At 36.7% G+C, this 24969-nt stretch overlaps 1 protein-coding gene across 3 annotated transcripts in view; it reads right to left on the reverse strand.

The window, feature by feature from the left end:
• Stau2 (staufen double-stranded RNA binding protein 2) overlaps positions 1-24969 on the reverse strand; it is a 310719-nt gene that overhangs the window by 170570 nt on the left and 115180 nt on the right. For all 3 annotated transcript variants that reach the window (XM_013028448.1, XM_013028445.1, XM_013028447.1), the window contains 3 exons: positions 4610-4766; positions 3091-3198; positions 1265-1477 (listed from right to left, as the gene is read on the reverse strand). In XM_013028448.1, coding sequence (XP_012883902.1) covers positions 1265-1477; positions 3091-3198; positions 4610-4766 — 478 coding nt within the window. The remainder of the gene's footprint in view (positions 1-1264; positions 1478-3090; positions 3199-4609; positions 4767-24969) is intronic.

The raw sequence follows: 24969 nt of genomic DNA on the forward strand, positions 1-24969 counted from the left end.
CCATGTAATTGTAACCCCTCTGTACAGTATTTTCACAATAAAAATTAAAATTAAAAAATAAATATATTAATAAAAAAAAGAAATAGTCACAACACTCTCAAAAGTTGTTTGTTCCTAGGCAAGGTATACATGCCTGAATGAACCAAAAATAATCCATCAACCTCAGGACCACTATGAGACTAGATGTGACAAAGCAAACAAAGTGTTGGAACTAAGTCGAGCACACAGATTACTTTACAATTTCCACCTGCTGCTACTGTCATTTTTGTTAGCATTAGCTGTAAATGTTGTCATTTATTTGATCATATCCTACACATTACTATGTAGCAGTGTTGTGGTTGGAAGAACATCAGATTACATATCAGAGGAGTCCAGGGCGTTTCACATGACAGCTGAATAAAAATGAGCAAATTCTTTTTTTTTTTTGGTCAGTTGTGGGACTTGAACTCTGGGCCTTGGATGTTGTCCTTTAGCTCTTCAGCTCAAAGCTAGCATTCTACCACTTGAGCCATAGCACCACTTCCAGTTTTCTGGTGATTTCTTGGAGATAAGAGTCTCACAGACCTTCCTGCCTGGGCTGGCTTTGAACTGTGATCCTCAGATCTCAGCCTCCTTAGTAGCTAGGATTACAAGTCTGAGCCACCAGCGCCCAGCTAAAAATGAGCAAATTCTTTGAACATGTTTGTAAGATCTTATTTGGATAATATGTACCTTATGATAATTATAGACTATAAAAAACTATAAATATCTAAGGTACTGCTATTATTTTTTATGAAAAATACAGGCAAACACAGGCATAAAGGTGTTTAAAAAGCAAAAGAGATTTGTCTGATTGACTCCAAGAGATATACTGTAAGAAAAACCTGTATCTATATAGCCACTGCACTATGGTAACAACAGAGATAAGTTCTGAGAAATCTATCATTACATAACTCCATCGTGTGCAAGTGTCTGAGTCTGTTTACCCAAACTCAGTGAAAACCTCCTGTACACCTAGGCTACATGATATTAGCTACTACTCCTAAGACAAACCTATAAAACATATTACTTATAAAACAACTGTAACACAGCAATATTTATATAGTTAAAAATACCTGGAACAGAGAAAAGTACAGGAAAAATATTAGGAACAGTTTTTCTACCCTAACGTGATCTCATGGGACCACTATCATACCATATATCAGTCTGACCACTGATCAAAATATGGTTACAGTATGAGACTATACTCATTTAGAAAAAGAGACCAATATTCACAAGTACTCACCTTTACTATTGTTTTAGGGCGTTTTTTAAAAAATAGTTTTGGCTTCTCTACCACAGGAAGAGGTGGGAGTTTTTTAAGCTCCTGTAAAACAGTGGTTGCAGCACGTTTCTTAGACAGTTTTTTGCTATTTCCCTCTCCTTCTGCAGAGAACTCTCCCACTGACACCCGCGTAACAAAGCTCTTCATATGAGGTGGTCCACTTTCTTTAATAACCTATTAAATACAAGTAAACATTAAGCAGGCACTTTGTGCTCTTAAGACATGTATCTTTCTTAATATTCTTATCACGATCAAACTCATATTAAGATCTAAGCCAAAATCATAGTATTTCTTTCAAAAGCTTTATGTAAGTATGATACCAGATACTTAATGAAGTTGAAAAAAAATAAACATACACACTCAATTCATTTAAAACAAGAAGTTATAGTTATAGTTTCTTCCCAGGTCTTATAGAACACAAAGCTAAGGACAAAAAATACAAAAATCAGATTAGATTAGATTAGATTAGAAGCCATAAAATAGTGACAAATTTTCTATAACTATGAACATACCTAATGTTCTCCTATACCAGGGTAAGTTAGTAATGTCTTTCTGTATTCTACAACCCATAAAGTTACCTTAAAAAACAACCTTAAAAAGCAACTTGTAAAAACAGGTGAGCTGGGCGCTGGTGGCTCATGCCTATAATCCTAGCTAGTCAGGAGGCTGAGATCTAAGGACCAAGGTTCAAAGCCAGCCCAGGCAGGAAAGGCCATGAGACTCTTATCTCCAATAAACCACCAGAAAGCCAGAAGTGGTGACGTGGTTCAAGTGGTAGAGTGCTAGGCTAGCCTTGAGCTGAAGAGCTGAGGGACAGCTCTCAGGCCCAGAGTTCAAGCCCCACAACAGACCAAAAAAAAAAAAAAAAAAACAGGTGATAACTGAAAATTAACCTCACAGTGCTAGAGATTTCAAAGACTTCACAAAGGAAAAGTGACTCATGAAATATAATCTTAAAAAGGCACAAGATATGTCTAAAAATACCTAGCTTTTAGAAAAAGGAATTATAAATCTTTCAGCTGTGAATTTTTCTAAACTCTAATTTGTTCTTACTTCTTTTTTCCAGTACCCAATTTGAATTCAGAGCCTCAAGCTCACTCAGCTGGTGCTCTGCCACTTAAGCCATGCCTCCAATTAGGCTTGTTGTTAGTTATTCTGGAGATGGTATCTGGTGGACTTCTTCCCAAACTGGCTGTGAACACTAATCTTCCAGACCTCAGCCTCCTGAGTGGCTAGGACTAGAAGCATGGTCTGGGAATGTGGCTTATTGGTAGAGTGCTTGCCTAGCATGCATGAAGCCTTGGGCTCAATTCCTCAGAACCACATAAACAGAAAAGGCCAGAAGTGGTGCTGTGGCTCAAGTGAGACAGCGCTAGCCTTGAGCTGAAGAGTGCAGATACAGAGCCCAGGACCAGATTTCAAGCCCCATGACCCAAAAAAAAAAAAAAATACACCAAATGCTAAAAGAGGTATTTATTACATATTACCTGATACATAAAAATTTTATACTAAGACTAGAAATACCATGTATAAAAATAGCTTAATGCAGAAAGACAAAGAGATAAGCAGTAATTTATGATATGAAAGTGGTTTATATTTTTCCCAGGGCAAGTCATAAGTTTGAGCAATTGTGAATTTGAACACAGGAAGTATATGAGTTTGAACATTTGTGTTTGAATGTAGCAGTTACATTCACTTTGGCAGGATTCTAGTTCACTATTATTTTGTTTGTGTGCTTAAAATAGAGAAAGGAGGGAAAAATCACAAGATCTCTAATGAGTACATACCTCAAAACTGACAGGCATATTTCGCTTCAGAGCAATTTCAAACACTAAGCTGATCTCAGATTTATTTGCATCTTTGTCATCTTCCATTTCTTTTCCTGATTCACCATTCTAAATCACCAAAAAAAGGATAATTTTAAATCCTGACTTTATGATAAACCTTAAAAACATATTCTAACTAGGAAGACCTAGCTAAAACATAAAAGCAACAACAGACCACAGACTGTACCTGGAAGCTTCTCAAGAAACCACAGTAATCAAAGGTTTTGCTGCCAGGCTTTTTGTTATTTGTAGAGGTATTTAGTGCTAAATTTGGAAATCTTTTACTCATCATACACTATTTTGAATTATCCTACATCCTTAAACCTATTCTCTTGTTAGAGATCTCTACCCACCTCCCACTCTACCCTAATTCCATACAATTCCTCTACTGCTGTTCTAACACGATCTATGAAGACCATATAACACAAAGAGTACTGTATACAAGTCTAGCTATTTAAGATCTGTCTGGCACTGGCACATAGCCACTGTCATCTGTGCTGAGCACAGTATAAGTATTCTAGATACAAAGTGACAGAATTCCTGCTGTCAAAAGCTTATCATCTGAGGCTGGGAAGGTGGCTCAGTGGTGTCTTGCAAGCTCTGGGTTCAATTCCTGAGCACCACATAAACAGAAAAGGCCAGAAGTGGCACTGTGGCTCAAGAGGTAGAGTGCTAGCCTTGAGCTGAAGAGCTGAGGGACATCACCCAGGCCCAGAGTTCAGACCCCACAACTGACAAAAAAAAAAAAAAAAGCTTGTCATCCAATTGAAAAACAGATAAATGGTTTAAGAGTTATAATCTAACTCTGATGTTAAAACAAAGTAGAAAGAGCAGCATGTTTGGGGAAAAAGAGTAATTGTAAAGATTCAACTGTTGAGTTTGAGTCCAGTAAGATATAACTCAATTGGAGGTACTATTTTTTTAATTATGTTTTTTATTGTGAAAATACTGTACAAAGGAGAGGTATTATTTTGATGTCCATGGAGAAAGTAGCTGAAACCATGAGAATAGGTGAAATTACCCAAGACTAGGCTCAATATCTCATTTACAACATAAAGTAGGACTCAAAAATCCATAAAGGCTTCCATTACTTTAAATACCTTGCTTCTAGGCTAATACAGTATAACCAATGCTCAATAAACATAGTATTAAATGCATGGAAAGCTAATTATATCTCATCCTGATACAAATATCCTCAAATCTGGAGTTGCCCCATGGAAGCCGAACTCCCCAGGTGAACCCAAGTTTTGAAATGTAAAGCTCTCAAGGCAAGAATACATAAGTTCCTATTTAGTTACCTCGTTGTTTACCCAGCAGTAAGTCACCAGGTAATAGAAGCAAAGCTTAGCAGAGTATCACTCTAGTATTCTTCCCTTGCAGAACAGATAATTTCTGTTATCTACATAATGCGCTTATTTTCTGGTCAAGAATCCCCCTGGGAAAGCAGAAGTAAGACTGGTCTCATGCAACAAGTACCCACCTGAGATTTTTCTGGAATTGGCTCATTCTGCAGTGCCTGAAGGGCTTTCATTGCAGCATTGTGTCTTGCAGCTTGTCGGGTCTTTCCTTCCCCAAAAAATTCATTATTTCCTACAGTGAGTTGAACATAAAAGATCTTGGGCATTGGACAATGGTACCTAAAACAAGAAAACAAAAATATTAGTGTTAGTTCAATAAAACCACTTTACAATCATTAGTAAAATTTGTTTTAAGATATTACCAACTGCATAATGTACTATATATCCTCTAATCTTAATAAAACTTTAACCTCATGAATATATTTATGATAAAATTTGAGTCAATATCTGTAGAGAACAGTGCATATCAATTTCATGAAAACATACGGAATGCCACATTAAACAAAAGCAAATACAGTAAAAAAAAATTTTATTGAATCATAGAAGACTTCCTGCTGAGTTTTCAGATTTTGGTAGATGTGAGCTGAACATTCTGGAGCTGGGGGTTAGGGGGGTGAAGGGAGACTAGTACAGAAGCTGGGAGTCAGACCATCCAGTGGACACTGTGCACATGACTACACTTTTAGCAGAAGACAATTCTCATCATAAACATAGGAACAGGGAGTTGGATGAAGAGGAATAAGAATATCACAATGTAGAAAAGAATATGGAATGTATGCCAATTCTTTTCAAATATTTTTACTTAACACAGTAATTTACATATGAATAGAATAAAGTATGACATTTCAATATATGCACCCAATGTGTAATAATCAGATCAGGGTAACTGGCACCTTATCACTCAGACATATATCATTTCTTTGTGCTGAAAATATCCCAAATGCTCCCTATTTAAAATATGCAATTAACTATTGTCAACTGTAGTTATCTTACTGTGATACCCAGGATACTAAAAGTTACTCCTCCTATCCAATTAAACTCCTTTCTAGGCTCTGTAACTACTCTTCTATTTTCTGCACTTCCTTGACATAAATATATGTAAGAATGCATAGTATTTTTCTTCCAGTGCCTGATTTGTTTCACTTAACATAGGCCCCTGAATTCCATCTCTGTTGATCTATATAAAAGAATACAATTCTTTTATATAGATCACTGAATAATATATCTATTATATTATATACCATCTTTTTGTGGTACTGAGGATTGAATTCTATACTTCAAACTTGCTAGGCAATTGCTTTATCACTTTAACTGTGCCTCCATATTTTTGTTTTTTTTTTTAGTTTATCAAATAGGATCTCACTTCTTTTGTTTTTTTACCAGATCTGACTCAAATGATGATACATACTTCTGTCTCTACTGCCAGATACCTAGGATCGCAGGCCTGCATCACCATGTCCACCTTGTTTTCAAGAGGCTTAACTAACTTTTGCCTAGGCAGTCTCAAACCAGGATTCTCCTATTCTTACCTAGGATTACATAGTATGGACACCTCTCTCAGTTTACACATTTTCATCCATCAAATAAGCAACTAAGTCAATTCCAAATCATGGCTACCGTGAATGGTTGGGTAGTACACGTAAAACAATGATGTTCCTTGAACATACTAACTCCAGTTCCTCTTTTTATATACCCAGAAGTGGTACAGATAGATTGTGTGGTAATTCTCTTTCTAGTTTTTGGGAACTTCCACATTTTCAATAACTGCATCAATGTATATTCCCACCAAGAGTGAGAAGTTCCCTTTTACTACATTCTTGCCACCACTTGTCATCTCAATAAGGTTTTGATTTGCATTTCTCTGGTGACTACAGATGTTGAGCAAATGTTCAGGTCAATTCTTAAGAAATATCATTATTAACAAATATCAAATTATTAAATAAAATATATTTAAGTTTCAACTGAAAAAACTAGCAGATTTGTGTCTAATGAAACTGAGTCAGCAAAGTATGACTACAGCATTACAATAATGCAGACATGAGAGGATAGGAGAGATTGAACAAGTACAAACCTAGAAGAAATTAAGTAAAACCAAGGACACCCCATCAGCAGTTCACAGCTATAATCCTAGATACTCAACAACATGGTGAGATTCAGAGGATCATGTTCCAAGGCCAGCCCCAGACAAAAAGTATAAAAGACAGCATCTTCAAAATAACCAGGAAAAAAGCTGAGCTAAAGGCATGGCTCAAGCAGTACAACACAAACCAAGCAAGCGAAAGGCCCTGTAAACTTTAGTATAAGCAGAAAAAAAATTATCATAATATAAAGGGAGGGAAAGGAGACAAAAATCAAGAAGACAGACAAAAAGAGGAAGAAAGAGAGAGAGAAGAAAGGAAGGAAGGAAGGAAGGAAGGAAGGAAGGAAGGAAGGAAGGAAGGAAATGAAAGAGGGGAGGGAGGGAGGGAGAGAAGGAAGGAAGGAAGGAAATTATTAATTTGGCCAGGCCTTGGTGGTTCACATCTATAATCCTAAACATTCAGGAAGTTGAGATATGAGGATTACAGTTTGAAGCCAGCCTATCTCCAATCATCTACTCAGAAGAACTTGGAAGTAATGCTGTGACTCAAGTGGTAGTATGCTAGCCTTGAGCAAAAGAAGCTTAGCAACAGTGCCCAGATCCTAAGTTCAAGCCCCAAGTCTGGCAAAAAAAAAAAAAGTCTATTAATTCAACAAGTGGAGATGAACTGAACACATGGAGTGGCTTCTATATAGAAGGGAACTTTGACAAGAATAAAAGATACACTAAAGGGGCTGGGAAGGTGGCTCAGTGGTAGAGTGCTTGCCTTGCATGCCTGAGGCCCTGGGTTCGATTCCTCAGCACCACATAAGCAAAAAGAAAAAAGCCGGAAGTGGCGCTGTGGCTCAAGTGGTAGAGCGCTAGCCTTAAGCTGAATTGCTGAGGGACAGCGTCCAGGCCCAGAGTTCAGGCCCCACGACCGGACCCCCCCCCGCAAAAAAAATACACTACAGTGGAGAAGACAATAAAACAAATATGTACAATATCTAATAGATGAAATATAAATAAGGGAGGTAAGTTTTAGATAAAGTAGATAAGGAAGGATTCATTGAGAAAATGACAACTGCATAAAAATCTAAAGTATGGGAGAGTAAAACATGTCAGTATCTGGGACCAGGCATCTTAAAAAGCGAAATGTCAAGTACAATATGACCTGCTAAGCAAAATGAACCCCAAGATAGGGATACAAGAGGTTTTATCTTTGTTAATATTTTTAATGTATTTATAATGTACTATGTGATTTTTTTTGTTTCTTTTGTATGTTCTTTCCCCATGGTACAATCCCTGTTGCCACTGTATTTGATTCTGGTGCCCTGCATCTTGTATATACGTTTTTCTAATTTGGTGAAGGGAAGGGAAATAACAAAATGCTGAAATAAGAATACAGGATGACCCATTGTAACAATGAGATGTACAAGACAGTATGTTGAAAACAAACTTTACAACTTTGTGGAAGTGGGGGGTGGGGGGTCGGAGAGGGGAGGGAGGAGTTGGGGAGGTGGGAGAAAAGGGATGGTAGGGGAAATATAAAGGAGTGTGTAACAATGCTCCATAGGAAATGGACTCGTTACCTTGATCATGTAACTGTAACCCCTCTGTACAGTACCTTTACAATAAATAAATAAACATATATATATATATATATATATTACAAAGGTCCTGAGGCAGCATTATGCACACATGTTCAAATAACTCAAAGAAGGCTCATCTTGCTAGAGTTGAGAAGAGGAGGAAAGGAAAGCTAGAAGATTAAAAAGATGGTCAGATTTAGGCTTTCCCTAAAAATCATTTTAAAAGTCTGGCTATTACCCTGAGTGAAATGGCCTGCTTTTCTGAGAAGAAAATAAACATTATTTACCTTACACTGTAGAAGAATCATCTACTATGTTGAGGTCAGGCTGGAGGAGAACAATAGTGGAAGCAAGGATATCTAATTGTACACTACTGAGAAAGTACAGGGAAAGGTGACAGTGGCACAAACCAGAATCTGATAGTGAAAGTCAGAGAAGGTGTTGGAGTTTGCACAATTTTTTAAATGTTTTTTATTGTGAAAATACTGTACAGAGGGGTTACAATCACAGAAGCAAGATAATGAGTACATTTCTTATCAAGCATTGTTGCCTCCTCCTTTGTTTTTCCCCTACCATCCCTTCCCTCCCATCTCCACAACTACATTCCCCCCCCCCCGCTCCCACCGGCCCCCCCACTCCCCCCACCTAAATTGTAAAGTTTGTTTTTCGACATAGTGTCTTGTACATCTCATTCTTACAATGGGTCAACCTGTATCCCTATTTAAACAATTTGGTTTTATTCCTTCCACTCCCCAAATTATATCAACATCAAATACAGTGAAAACGGGAGTTATACTGTGGGGGAGGGACATACAAAGCAACAAAAAAAAAAATCACATGGTACCTTGTAAATATGTTAGAAACAAGAGCAAGAAAGAAAAACCACTTATGTCCTTATCTTGGGGTTCATTTCACTTAACATCATTTTATATGACCTTTTCTGCTTGTCTCAGAAATATACTACTTACTTATTGCAAATAAGGGAAACCATGGGACCTATGTTTCTTTGGGCCTGGCTTACTTCACTTAATGTAAATTTTTCCAAGTCTTTCCATTTCCTAACAAATGGGGCAATGTCATTCTTTCTGATGGAAGCATAGAATTCCATTGTGTATATATACCACATTTTCAAATCAACAAAAGAAAGAGTTGGTTCTTCGAAAAAATTAACAAAATTGACAGATCCTTAGCAAATCTTATCAGAAAAAGAAGAGTACACACCCAAATAAACTCAGAGATGAGAATGGAAACATCACCACAGAAACAACCAAGATCCAGAACATTATAAGGGAATACTCCTCAAACCTTTATGCTAGGGCTGGGAAGGTGGCTCAGTGGTAGAGCGCTTGCCTTGCATGCCAGAGGCCCTGGGTTCGATTCCTCAGCACCATATAAGCAAAAAGAAAAAAGTCAGAAGTGGTGCTGTGGCTCAAGTGGTAGAGCACTAGCCTTGAGTTGAAGAGCTGAGGGACAGCACCCAGGCCCAGAGTTCAGGCCCCATGACTGGACCCAAAACAAACAAACAAAAAGCCTTTATGCTAATAAGTTTGAGAACCTAGAAGAAATGGAGGATTTCCTAGCAAATATCGACATACCAAAACTAAACCAAGATGAGTTAAACCAACTTAACAGGCCCATATCAAACACTGAAATAGAAACAGCAATAAAAGACCTCTCATCTAAGAAAAGCCCAGGACCGGATGGATTTACAGGGGAATTCTACAAGGCCTTCAGAGCAGAGCTCACACCAATAGTCCTTCAACTCTTCAATGAAATTGTAAGAGAAAGTTCACTACCAAACACATTCTATGAAGCCATCATAACCCTCATCCCAAAACCAGACAAGGACTCATCAAAGAAAGAGAACTATAGATCCATTTATTTGATGAACATTGATGCAAAACTTCTCAACAAAATTTTGGCCAATAGACTTCAACAATTCATCCAAAATATCATACACCACAATCAAACAGGATTCATTTCAGGCATGCAAAGCTGGTTCAATATATGCAAATTAATTAATATAATTCATCACATCAACAAGAGCAAGGATAAGAACCACATGGTTATCTCAATACATGCATAAAAAGCATTTGACAAGGTCCAACACCCCTTTCTGATGAAGGCTCTGGAAAAACTAGGAATCCAGGGAACATTCCTCAATACAATAAAGGCTGTATATGACAAACCTACAGCCAGCATTATACTTAATGGCAAAAAGTTAAAGCCATTTCCTCTAAACTTAGGAATGAGACAAAGATGTTCACTCTCTCCACTTCTCTTCAATTTAATATTAGAATGCCTAGCTACAGCAATAAGGCAAGATGCAAACATATAGGGGATCCAAATAGGGAAAGATGAAGTAAAACTCTCCCTCTTTGCGGATGACATGATCTTGTATTTAAAGAATCCATGGACTCCACTCCCAAATTACTCGAACTGCACAATTTTTTAAAGTGAAAATTGACTTACCTAAGGAATACATATGGGTTATGAGAAATTATTCAAGGATTCGTAGGGTTATGGGAGTGAAAGCTGGAAGATAAAGAATCTGCTATGTAGACACTAAATACTGCATGTAAAGGGAATATTTGCTAGATGATAGGTATTAGCACCTCTGTTTTGGAGATGCTATATTATTAGATCTTACTGATTCTAATGTATTCAAGTAGCTACATCAAGGGGACAAATTAGAATTGTAAGACTGGATAATTAAGAAAGATGTCTAAGATAAAGATGAAATTTGGAAATGATCAATATAGAGATTATATTTAAAGTCATTAATACAATAACAAGTTGTAAAGGAAGGGAAAAAAGAAAGCCAGGTAAGCATGGTGCCCTTTTTATAAAACAAGTATGCCAAGGAGGATAATTGTATCTAAGTTACTCAGAGGCTAAATGAAATGATGACAGAGAAATATGAACACTGAATACAGCAATTAAGCAAAATGAATAAGATCATTTTGATGCAATGGTGCATTGAAATGGCTGATAATGAAATGGAACTGAAATGGCTGAAAAAGTAAGTTAGAAACATTTGCTAAAAAATGTTTCAAAATTGGGCTGGCAAGGTGGCTCAATGGTAGAGTGCTTGCCTTGCATGCATGAGGCCCTGGGTTCAATTCCTTAGCACCACATAAGCAGAAAACGCTGGAAGTGTGGCTGAGGCTCAAGTGGTAAAGCACTAGTCTATAGCTGAAGAGGTGAGGGACAGCGCCCAGGTCCAGAGTTCAGGACCCACAACCAACAAAAAAAAAAAAGTTTCAAAAAAATTTTTTAAAGTTTAAATAACTGTTAAATGATTAAAAGGCATCCAAGTAGTGGTATGCTACAGTCAATCTGAGACCAACTGAACAGAGCTCCCAGTGTAAGAATTTGCAGGGCAGATGAGACTAATCACTGAAGGTTTATTGAAGGTGAAGGACAAAAGATGTAGATTGATATTGAAGATGCAGATTAGAGGCAATAATTGAAAAACCATGTCAGTGTATAAACACCTGGACCCTGTAAGTGTAAAAGAACCAAAGGGCCTAAGGCTAGGATCTGCTTAATGCCTATGATCAAAGTGCAGGGGAAACAATAGATGGCAATGAAGGGGATGAAAGAGGGTCAGAGTTAGAAAAGAAATTACAACAGATGTCAGGAAAAGAGGTAATTATCAGTGTCAAATAAACTGCAGAAATCAGAGTATGAAAACTTAAAGTTGCTATTTTAAAATCAATTTTCTTGGCTTACAGTTTTCTACTGTTTTACAATAAAGTATTTAAAATGAGTTTTTGTTATCTAGTCATACAATCTCATCTTTTAATTAAAAATATTTTAGAAATTAAAGAAAAAATCAATTGCACTAAAAGATTATTTTAATGTCTAAAGACTAAAAAGAATTTAAAGAGTCTTTTGTTCTTTGATTATAATAACTAGGGTACTGAAATGCACAAGCCCACTTTACTAATTTTAGATCTTTAATGCAAAAATTTCAACAGACTAATATGAATAATGCAGATTATCTTCACTTTGTATCCCACAAAATTCAGTTTTCCCACCTCCACAGAACTTTATGCATATTTTAACAGGCTCTATGAAACTTTAAAACAGACAGCCTGAAATCAGAAATTTACTCCTGAACCGATTCTACACAGTAAGCTTTCACCATAGAGCAAATGTTTACAATTAATTATAAACTTCTGAAAACAGAGGTCCACAACTGGAATGTTAGCAGACCTTTAACTATGTTAGAAGGAGTGGGCGCCACTCTAATCACTAAGGCCTGCTGACAATTACTAAACTCATTTCGGTTTGCCACAGAGACAAACAAAATTTCTGTTCATTATAACTTTACTGGAATATGATGTCATAACATAACCATACTGAAACAATCTGCTGATTTTCTTACCAAAATATTAATTGCATACTAAAGAGCCCTTAGGGCCTCTTCTCTTTTGGTCATCAAATATGGCTCTACATATGTGCATGTGTATGCATGCATGCTGATATGTATGTATATACATTAAATCACATAAATATCAGAGGAAAAATTAAGTACCTTTTAGTTCTGACATAAAAAGCAAAGTATTCTAGCACTAACAACAGGAAATACCAAAACCGGACGCCTGACTTATTTCATTCTAGTTTCACTTCATCCTCCCACTTAACAATGATTCTTAATAATATACCCCACGTGGTTTGAATAGCTATCACATCTTCTCACAACATTATGACAATTAAGATTAGCCAGAGCACTCTGATTAATGGCCTCCAGACTGAGTTACAGGAGAGATGATGCAGAATGCTTCATCACATAGAGCACTGTGTGTCAAGGTCCTTGATTCCAAGTATTTATTTCCTTCGCTAAAGAAACACCCAGTTTATTAACTTTAGAGACTGGTATATTCTATTTAATGACATTCTGTTTTTATTTCTAACATGAAGCTCACTTTTGGTAAAATATCTAGAAAACAACAAATTAGTATATATTTAACTGTTTATATATAAAATGGGGGGGCACTCTGAAGTTGAAATTCAGGGCTTCATACCTGGTTAGGTAGGTACTTTACCACTTGGTTTGAGTTACATCTCCAGCGCTTTTTGCTCTGGCTATTTTTGAGAAAGGGTCTTGCTTTCTGCATTGGCCAGTCTGGACAGCAATCCTATTTACGCTTCTTGCAGTAGCTAGGGTAACAAATGTGTATCACTGTGCCCTGCTGTTTCTGTTTAGATGAGGTCTCATGAACTTTGTTTGCCCAAGCTGGAATCCAAAGGCAATCCTCCCCATCTCACTCTCACTCATAGCTAGGATTACATGTTTGGGTCACTACACTCAGCCGAACATAGCTATTCTTGAATGATTTTCAATTAGAATTATGTGGTAAAAGCTGATTCCCATACTGTTACTGCTGTTAAAAGATGAACTATGAAAACTGTTTCTAGGTTTATTTTTGCCAGTTCCAGGGTTTAAAGTCAGTGAAACTCTCCTTATTTGTTCTCCTTTATCCATGACTGACACTCTACCACTTGAACCATGCCTCTTTTTGCAGATTAACTGGGGAATCTCTGGTGACTTTTCTTTCAGGACTGGTTTCAAACTGCAAAACCCCAGATCTCATCCTTCTGAGTAACTAGGATTACAGGTTTGAGTCACCTGTGCTGAGCTCTTCCAGGTTATTAATAGGTCAAATGATTTCTCCAACCCACTACCTTGAAAGTATAGTCCCCACTTTTCAGAGAATCATTTTTAGTGCTAGTTAAGAATACAGATTCCTTCATCTGCTGCATGAAGAGTCCAGGGGATGGAAATAGAATCTTAGTTTGCCCTAGTGACTTTTGCATACGGAAGGTCTAGAAGTCCTGCAACAAATCTCATCACATTTTCATACACGAGGGTCTATGCAACAGACAGTTGCTTCAAACACCATTCAAAGGAGATATCATATGCACTCTTTATAGCACAATAATTGTTTATATATTTGTTTCTCATTCAGTCCTGGGGGACTCCTGTCAGACTAGGAGTCCTCCAGGTCCCCTTCCTCTAAATGAAAGTCCACAATTACACATCAGACATGTTCTTCAATGACTGCTGAAACAGAACTCCACAAGGAATTCTTGCGTTCCTAAAAGAATATTGAACCCAAAATATACACAACTAAATAACACCAAATGAGAAGTCAGAATGATATAGCATTAAAAGGCACTCTGCCTAACAGTCTAAATTTTACAATGGCTGCATTCAAGGTGTTTTTAAAAGCATAGGTGCCCCCCCTTTCTACTAGAAATCATACAAATAAGTATTTTTAAAAGCTTTAAATAAAAGCTTCCTTTCTTTAGATTTCCCCCCCCAAAGTCTTTAAATTTCACCTATCCTTGAGATACATAAAACAATACAATGAAAAAGGTTAGATATTTGCTTCCTTTGAGTTAATGCTTCACATTCCTCATACAGTTTTGTTTTTTACATGAAAGGAAGACTTTCTATTCACTTCTATTTGGTAGTTAATAACAATGTTCTACACCATATACTCTTGCCAACCCTCCGTAAAGTTACTTCACTCAATACCTTCTTTCCAAACTCCTTTTGCATTATCTTTCTAAACAACTAAAACCCATTTGTCCTCACTATCATTCTGTGAGTGCTTAATTCTCCAACATCTTGACTTTGCAAAGTATCATTTTTACAAGGTGAGAAAGATATATTCCAAATAATATTAGGACATTTTTTACAAAATTGAAAAATAGTTGCTTCATTTTATTTGATAGCATTACTCATAAATTTTCAGTAAAACTCAAACATCCGTAACTCCTCTACAGGTTTATGTCCTAAAATATATGAAAATGTTATCTTCTGATCTTACAGGGAAAGACTGTGGATTCTGCATTTATTTCTAAAATGACTGAAAACAGAAAGGTTACTTAACCTTTCTATTTCACAGTTTACTTCTCTGTAAAATATTCATAGAGTCTATAGTTAAAGAATTTTAAAGGCTAAAACTTAGAATTCAAATGACATGATGATTATTTTGACTCTCTGAACACTTTCTGGCACTGCTAAGCCAAATTCTTTCTCTTGCAACAGAAAAATAACAAGTTTTATCAGAAAGCTATAAAATAGCCTTGGCATATTTTCAAACTTGTACATATACAAAATGTCTAGATAGACAGCTCTTTCTTCACATCTATAAAATTTAAAAACATATCTTCAATGGAATCTGAGTGTTGATTCTTGAAAAATTCCAAATATTAGGAGTGATTTGAAAAGATTCGTGGACAGCTGAAAATAAATCTTAACAGAGAAATAAGGATATTTTGTTCTATTTGGAGAAATGCTTTCTTATGTTTTAAACACCTAGGAAAAAATGTAGAAAGACAAACACTGAAATCTGGCATGGGTTGTCTGAAGTGATAAGTAATAAATAATAACCTTTTCTTTCATAATTTCAACTTTTTTAAAATAACTGGTCATCGTAGGGTAAAAATGGAAGGAAATATTTAGCTGAAGCAAATTTAGTCTTTGTCCAAACAAAGGCAAATCTGTATTCAAAATCAAATATGATCAATTAGCAGGTGACTTATATAACTTAGACTATGAGCCAAGAGAATGAAGCACTTGCACTTTGTCACTGGCACCACTACCTCGATCAGGACTATGGAAAGCAGAGCATGTTATCAAAGAGCCTCAGTACTGTAAACAAACAACCACCACCACCCCTCAATACCGCATTCTATCCAACAAAAACCTTCTCTTGAGAGCAATCTAGATAAATCATCATCACTATCACCAATATCATAATTAGGGCAAAAATATACAAAGCACTAGCTATATGCCAGATGCTATGCTAAGCATTTAAATACCAATCTCATTCCATCTCCATTCAACTCACAACTTCATTTTACAGATGAGAAAATTGAAGTATAAAGATGTTAAGTAAGTTTCCGAAGGCCACCCAACTTGAGCCACCTACTGAATCCAGCCAGTCTCATTCCCAAACCCACACTCCTAACCACTATGCTGCATCAACTGGATAAACTGCACAAGTGCTAGCTATAAACTCCAGAGAAGCCGTGTAGGACTTGAAGTGTCAGGGCTGCTCAAGTAAACTAAACTTAAATAGATCTGGCAGATTCAGAGTGTTTGTAAGCCAGTGTCACAGGCACGATACCAGTTACCTAGGGGAATACAGTGAACCCTATAAATCCAACAGGCCTAACTGACTCACATTCTACAACTCTTCTGGTTCATCTTTTGTCTTAATCCACCTTTCTGAATCCACCTTTCTGAAGTGTTGCATTGCTTTCTACAATTTAGTTTTCCTAGTCACTTTGGTATACACTTCCAAAAGAATACTAAATAGCATTCATGTCTTGAGTTTTACTTTATTCGAACACAACTAGTATAACCCCATTAAGTATATGCTGACTATCAGAATGGGGGAAAGGCAGAATTGTGTGTATACATACTGTATATTTTTGTTATTCTGCAATGGTAAGGAAATATTCAATGTTTATAGTATACTGACTTTCCAAGGCCAAGAACAGATTAGTGTGTGCACACACACACTTATGAATGCATGCCAGACCTGGGTCTTGCACTCAGGGTCTGGGCACTGCCCCTGACCTTTTTACCTCAAGGCTAGCATTCTACCACACTTAAACCACTTCCAGCTTTTTTGGTGCTTAATTGGACATAAGAGTCTTGTGGTCTTTCTTGCCCAGGTTGCCTTTGAACAGCAATCCTCAGATCTCAGCCTTCTAACTAGCTAGGATTATAGGCATAAACCACTGGCAACTGGCAAGAATAGATTTTTTTTAACATCTTTTCAGCATCCTTAGACAGTAATAACTTTCCATTTTCATCTCTTACTGAAGTTCATTAACTTACTTTTAACAACTTTATGTTTATGAAATCCTAGCTGGTTATGATTATTATTCCTTCAATGTATTACCAAATTCTGTTGACTAAATTTTAATTAAAATGCCATATTTCTTTTTTTTCTTTTTTTGTTTTTTTTTAATTTTTATTTTCTTGTAAAGATGCTGTACAGAGGGGTTACAATTACATCAGTAAGGAAATGAGTACATTTCTGTTGAGCATTGTTACTCCTCCTTCATTTTACTCCTATTATTCTTTCCCTTCCTTACTTCCCCCACACCCCCCCCAAGTTGTAAACATTCATTTCCAATATAGTGTCTTGTGAGTATCACTGTTGCAATATGAATAGTATTGACATCCTCTTTTTTTTTTTTTTGGTCGGTTTTGGAGTTTGAACTCTGGGCTTGGGCACTCTCCCTGTGCTCTTCAGCTCAAGGCGAGCGCTCTACTGCTTGAGCCACAGCGCCACTTCCGGTTTTCTAGTCATTTATTGGAGATAAGAGTCTCACGGACTTTCCTGCCCAGGCTGGCTTTGAACCGTGATCCTCAGATCTCAGCCTCCTGAGTAGCTAGGATTACAGGTGTGAGCCACCAGTGCCTGGCTGACATCCTCTTTTTTTTAACTGGTATTGTTAAATTAGATCCCATTTATTCTCAATGGCCCAAAACACTTTATGTTTTACAGAAATTCAATAAAACTCTTTGTGAACTCATCCGAGCTAGTTGTATTTCTTCAGAGTGGTAGAAATGATAGAGGTGGCTTATTCTGTTATTACTTATTCTATTACTTCTAAGGTGATGAAATCTTTTTCTTTTTCTTCTGGTCTCAGTCTGGTAACTTATACATTCCTACAAAATTACCCAGTTCATTCAGATTCTAAAATTGTTTTTATCAGGAATTGTACAATGAAGTCCATGTATGAGAATGTTTACTTTCTCTATGCAACTGCAGTCCCCACTCCATCATCTATTAGCAGGCCATATTCTGCTTATTTGTGGTTAAAACCCATATTTCCTTACTTTGCATTTACATAGACCTCTAGGTATTCCTAAGAACAACATATTGGATGGCAAATATTCTATCATTCTAGGTAGTAATTAAACATTGTGCATTCATTTTCTTTCTCAAACTTACTATTTTTCTAATTTCTTGTGTTGAATATTGGGCTTATTTTCATAATATCATTATTAATATAGATTCACAGTTAATAAATTTGCTTCTCTTAGGATTTATTTTGTTTGCACTGTAATATTCTCAAGAGAGAAACGTACTAGTGTTTTCTAAATATGCTTGGCAATGAAGCCTGTTTTAATAATCCATCATGTGTATCTATGAAACTTATCTTGACATACACTACTGTAGGGATTTTGACTAGGGTAAGAATCTGGATTCTGCAGCACTTTAATATATTTAAAGCTTTTATTCAAAAAAATAGAGCCAATTTTTTAAATTTCTTTATATTTTAAGAAATGATGATGAAAGCTGGGCAGCAGTTGCTCACAACTGTAATCCTATCTACTCAGAAGGCTGAGATCTGAAGATTGAAGTTCAAAGCCAGCCCAGGCAGGAAAGTCTCTGACACTCTTATTTCCAATTAACTACCAAAAAAACAGAAATGGCGCTGTGGCTCAAGTGGCAGAGCACTTGTCTTAAGCTAAAGAGCTCAGGGACAGCACCCAGGCCCATAGTTCAAGCCCCATGACAGAAAGAAAGAAGGAAAGAAAGAAAGAAAGAAGGAAGGAAGGAAGGAAGGAAGGAAGGAAGGAAGGAAGGAAGGAAGGAGGCAGGCAGGCAGGCAGGCAGGCAGGCAGGCAGGCAGGCAGGCAGGCAGGCAGGCAGGCAGGCAGGCAAGCAGACACAGAACTTCTTACAAACTTACAGTAAATAAATACTGAAGGGCTGGGAAGGTGGCTCAGTGGTAGAGCGCTTGCCTTGCATGCTTGAGGCTCTGGGTTCGATTCCTCAGCACCACATAAGCAGAAAAAAAAAGCCAGAAGTGGCGCTGTGGCTCAAGTGGTAGAGTGCCAGCCTTGAGCTGAAGAGCTGAGGGACAGCGCCCAGGCCCAGAGTTCAGGCCTCACGAACGGACCCCAAAAAAATAATTAAAAAAAAATAAATACTGAAAAGATTTTTAGATTTAGAGCAAAATCAACTTGATTTAACTTACAACCACTATATATATCACTGTGGGCAAAAAGTTTTATGTTCTTTAGGACTCATAAGTATTATGAATGGTTTTGCCAATGCCAACCATCTCAACCTTATTCAAGTGGAAAGCCAAGCAGAAATAATTGTTTGCTTCCCAAACATAACAGCATAGCTATGTATTTACTTAGGGAAAATTTCTGTATGTATTTGTATGTATATGTATGTGTTGTTTTTTTTTGTTTTTTTGTCAGTTGTGGGGCTTGAACTCTGGGCCTGGGCGCTGTCCCTCAGCTCTTCAGCTCAAGACTAGCACTCTACCACTTGAGCCGAGCCACAGCACCACTTCCAGCTTTTTCTGCTTATGTGGCGCTGAGGATTCGAACCCAGGGCCTCATGCATGCAAGACAAGCGCTCTACCACTGAGCTACCTTCCCAGCCCCTGTATATGTATGTGTGTATGTATGTGTCTGTTCATAGTCTGCACAAAAACCATTGTTAAAATTTTTTAAAGAAATACAATTTCAAGTTTTCAATACATGTTCACTAAATTCTTCATGTGTAAAATCTAATACATATTTCTATGTGTTAAGAACATTATATAGAAACTATGGCTTTTCTTTCTTTAGTTCTAAGAATATTTCTGTAACTCAGTTCCATCTTTGGTTAAGGATGCTTTGAAATTGTTTTTTAAAAGTCACTAGCTTAGTAAAGATTTTAAGTCCTTTCCAGTAACAAAATGATTCATGAAAAGAGCCCTTTAAAATTTTTTTTTAAACTTGAAATACTGTTTTCCCATTATTTAAGCCTATAAGCTCATATTGAGAAGTTTTTCTAAAATATAAAAAAATGGAAGCATACATATACAAATATATTAACTACATTTTAAAAAGAGGTTTTATGTCTTTTAAGACAAGTAATTTTTGTGAGGTCTAAATACAAGATTCAAATGCATAATTATGTTTTCACTTGAATCTTACTTGAGCTCCAGAAATTGTTTGCTTTGTTACAATGTCCAACCCAGACATCTCTTCCAGTGCTTTTGCTGATCAGAATTAGCTATCAACTTTGGATGCATGCCCATGGAAAATGCTCCCAAAAGTAACACAGAGACATTACATCAACTGTACTACAGAAAGATTAATGTGCTTTGTTTGGAAATGCAAACACTAATTACACTTACTGCATTCTTCTAGCATTTTTTGTCTCTTTCACCCACATCTAAGCAAATGTGGTTGTACATCTGCATATAGTTTAATAACAATAATGTGTAAGTTAATAGATATCCATTGGAATATAAAAAGTTCACTTGGCTTTTTCCCAGTTAATTGTTTTTACAGCTTGATTTCACTTTATGTATTAGCAGCATTCATAAAAAAAGTTTACATAAAGCAAATATTTTCATACTAAATCCCATTTTCCCACTGTTACTCAATATTAAACCTTGAGTTATACTTCTATACGAAAATGTTGAGTTATATTTCTATATGAAAATGTGTTGGCTCCAACACATCATAAAAATTATAATTAAAAGTTTAAACATGAATGCCAAAGAATAGGTACATTTAATCAATTATTTTATCCTGTCACTTATGTGTTTCATACTCTTGCATTCAGTAGGAGATACATCTTTCAAGTAACAACCATGAACTTTAAAAGTAACTTAATAAGGGCTTAAAGTAGAAATACAATTGTGTAACTAGAATTACTTCATTTAAATATGCTGTCAAATTTCAGGTACTACAAGTAGTCTGACATTATCAGCAATAATTATTCAACGAAAGTTCATGACAAAAAAGTTCTAAGACAAAAAAAAGTGGGAGGGGTAGAGTTGTGGCTCAAGTGGTAGAATGCTAGCCTTGAGCAAAAAAGCTCAGGAATAGCCTCCTGACACTGATTTTAAGCCCCCAGGACTGGCAGAATTAGAAAAAGAAAAAAACAAAAAACATGGCAACAAGCATATTGGTAAAGATGCCATATTGATATGAGTCTGACCACCACACACAGGAAGTGATCAAATACATTAGAAGTTTTGTAAGATTAACAGTTCCCACTTCCAGTTACAACAGGTTATTCCTACTCACAATAGAGAAAAAACTGTATTTATCACATTGCAAGTTTCTTTTTTGTTATTTTTGTTTGTTTGTTGCTTTTTGGTTTTGACACAGCATCTTGCTCAGATTAATCTAGAGCTCACTATGTAGCCTACTTTATCCTGGAACTCACAATCATCCTGATTAAGGCTCCCGTGGTGTTCTGAGAATATAGACAAGAGCCACCATACCTGACTCCTGTAAATTCTTATATATGGGCAAAGCTGTTTTGGAGGATAATTTGAAGTCAGTCATGATACTTTAGTAATTTCCAAAAGCAGATGTTCACATGAATTAGTAGAGAACCACAGGAAAGCAATGAACTGGGCTAGAGGATCAGTTCAGACCTTTATTAGTGTGCAAGCCTGACCAAGATAAACATGGTGCCAGAATACAGAAGGCTCAGGAAATAAGTTGTTTGTCTTCCTTCTTGGATATTCCAAAATATTTCTATAATGCTTCAGCAACCTCTCATGCTTTTTGTTATTGCCCCATAAATAATGACCTTAAGCTACCAGCTCCTCAAAAAAGACCAGAGAGAGCAGGCACTGCTACTTCTTTGGGGGAGGTCCAGGAAGGATGAGTCAGGTGGACAGAGCTCTAGCCTTTTATCTCATACTCAGTGGTGTCCAAACAATGCTGGTACTAAAGCAAGGACAGTAGTTTCACAACTCTTTAAGAAACCTCACATTGGCTCATGGATAGTTCAAAAGTGCCAATGCACTTTAAGATTAGTAGGTAGTGGGCAAAAAAATTAAGTGTAAAATAATGAGTATTACTATGCCTACTTTAAAATTTTTATGTCTTAAAGGAAATTTATTTACATGTTGTGATTATGTTCCATATCAATCACAGTATAGGTGTCTAGAAGCTCATTTATCCTCAAAGAAAGGCATCTTGATCAGAGAATGTGAGCATAAGGAAATAAAGAAATTAAGTGGGTCAAGAACTTAGTAACTAAAACCAAGAGAAAGCCTGGGAAATTAATGAATGATAAGCTCCCAGAAAACATGAACTGAGGAAAGCAGTAAGATATGATGAGAATAATACCTGAGATGATTAATTACACAGTCCAAATATTACTGCCAGAGAACTTGAACATTACCCAGAAGGAAAAGAGAATAACCAGACAGCTGAGGCTACTTATGTTGATCTCAATGAGAAATGGAGGAGCAAAGAAGAAGGGAAAAAATTAAAAAGTGAAGAAAAATAATTGATGATCATAGGTATGCTATTAAGATTGTTCTGTTATATTACATTAGAAATTCAGACTACTAAAGGCTGACATAAAGAACAAAGTTGGATTTAGACAAATTCAGAACAAAAATAACTTAATTCCTATTTTAAAATAGAATATATAGATAGCTAAAGAGTTCAATACATTTTTTTAAATGTCTTGTTGCCTTTATTAGTTTGGAAAAGGCTTTCTATAAACTCCTAAAAAGACACGATGTCAAGCAAAAACTCTATTCAAACCCAGTATGTAAGATTCCTTAAGTAGGGCTGGGATGGTGGCTCAGTGGTAGAGCGCTTGCCTTGCATGCCTGAGACCCTGGGTTCGATTTCTCAGCACCACATAAAGCCGGAAGTGGCACTGTGGCTCAAGTGGTAGAGCACTAGCCTTGAGCTGAAGAGCTGAGGGACAGCGCCCAGGCCCAGAGTTCAGGCCCCACAACCAGACCAAAAAAAAAAAAAGATTCCTTAAGTAGTAGAGGAAATTATATGGAGAATTCTGAAAACTTGAGACCCACATGAGAGTAAAGTAAAAATGCATCTTAAGCAATTTTTACTTATGTTTTATGCTACTTTCTTAATAATTTAAGAAACAAAAGAAAGATTTGCAAATCTGACTGTACAATCTTATTTACAAAGGGAATACTTATGAGACAAAGAAACCTGCAACACAATGAGAGATTTAAGACTCTGAGAACTCTAAAGTAGGAGAACGATTAAGACTGACAAGAGCATGACCACAGCAATCTCCCAGGAAGCTAAATTACCCCAGTTATGCAGAAGAAACATGGACAGAAACTGAACACTTCAGAGCTGGTTAACTCATGATGAAGTCAAGTAGATGAAGAGCTAAACTTATAATCTTACTTGTCACTTGTCTGTTGTTTTATCAAAATGTAATTCTAGTAAAATCAAAATAAGCATATCCTTTTACTTCTCAAATTTAAGCAAGCCATAACTCCCCTGAAAGTGCTTGAGAACCCTTAAGGAAACCACATAATTCTTCAGCAAAGGGAAATGTTTAAAGTAAATGATGCATAGGCTATTTCCAGGACTGGAGTCCCTAAAGGCCAAAAGGAGACTGATTTCTGCTCACATACATGTGACAAAGGAAGTCTCACTCACTGAGGTCCTAGTGTCTGCTATCTAGCATGATGCCTAGCACTTTAAAAGGAGCCAAACAATATTTATTAAATGATGGTGCAATCATAGCTAAACTTTCTAAGCAGTTTACTAGATGCCTATATTGAGCATTCAGTGACTCAAGGAAATATTCTTAGTAGCCCTGGGGAAAACACTATTACTATTTCCATTTTATAGTTGCAAAACTAAAGAACAGAGAGATTAGGTAACTTGGTCTAGGTGGAGCCAGGTAGATGGGCTCCATAAGCCCCTTAAACCACAATATTACACCACTATCATCTCCCCAAGGTGAGCAAACATGAGGAACAAAGTGGGATGAACCAAGGCCAGGCTCGTGTCCATGTGTGAGTAAAGCAAATCAGGCCTCAGAGGAAGCAAGTTCAAAGTGAAAGAATCATGTAGGATCTGGCTAGGGAAGGTCAGGGGCAGACTCCCTTAGTTGTAACAACAGGCTCCAAATCTATAGACCTGGGGAATGAATTCATCTTAAGGCAGCTGCTTTCACCCTTGCTTATAAAATGGAGGCATGTGAGAAGCTTTAAAAAAAAAAATACTAACAGTAAATCAGTAAGAAAAAGTTACTAAAGCAATAGAAAGTCAGGCCAATTAACCAGCAAAAAGCCAGAACATCTATATCCTACCACTTACTGATTTTTTAAAACTCTTTACAAGGTGTCTCCAATTATTCCTTTCCAAACTGAATGACATCAACTGTTTCTGGAAACACACACACACACACACACACTTACTTTCTGTGAACATTCAAATGGTTTCAAAAGAAAATGCTACCCCTACTGTGTATGTGCTGGGGCATGCGCATGCCTGCGCACGCGTGAATGTGCATGTGTGTGCGTGCGTGTGCTGAGGATTGAACTCAGCCTGAGTGCTGTTGATAAGCTTCTTTTGCTAAAGGCTAGTGATATATCACTTAAGCCACAGCTCCACTTCCAGCCTTTTTTAGTAGTATATTAGAGATAGGAGTCTCACAGACTTTCCTGCCTGGGCTGCTTCAAACCATGATCTTCAGATCTCAGACTTCTGAGTAACTTCTGAGTAACTCAGACTTCTGAGCAAATGTAAGTCACCACTATCAGCTCCCTATCCCTAAAAAACTTGACATGAACTATGATCAGTATTTTGGCACAAAAAGAAAACAAATACAAACTCTTTAATATATTGTTTAGGATGTATTCATTTTGGTAAGAGAGCTTAATCATAGAACGTTCTTTCTATATGCTAATATATCAATTTTACTAGTTCTTTTGGTCTTGGGATATTTTGTGTTCTATATTTTTAGTCTACTTGCCAATCCTTTTATATGGGGCCAAGGACACTCTGGGGATCAAACCCAGTCTC

This window comes from Dipodomys ordii, unplaced genomic scaffold, assembly GCF_000151885.1.
Source record: "Dipodomys ordii isolate 6190 unplaced genomic scaffold, Dord_2.0 Scaffold109, whole genome shotgun sequence".
NCBI lineage: Eukaryota > Metazoa > Chordata > Mammalia > Rodentia > Heteromyidae > Dipodomys > Dipodomys ordii.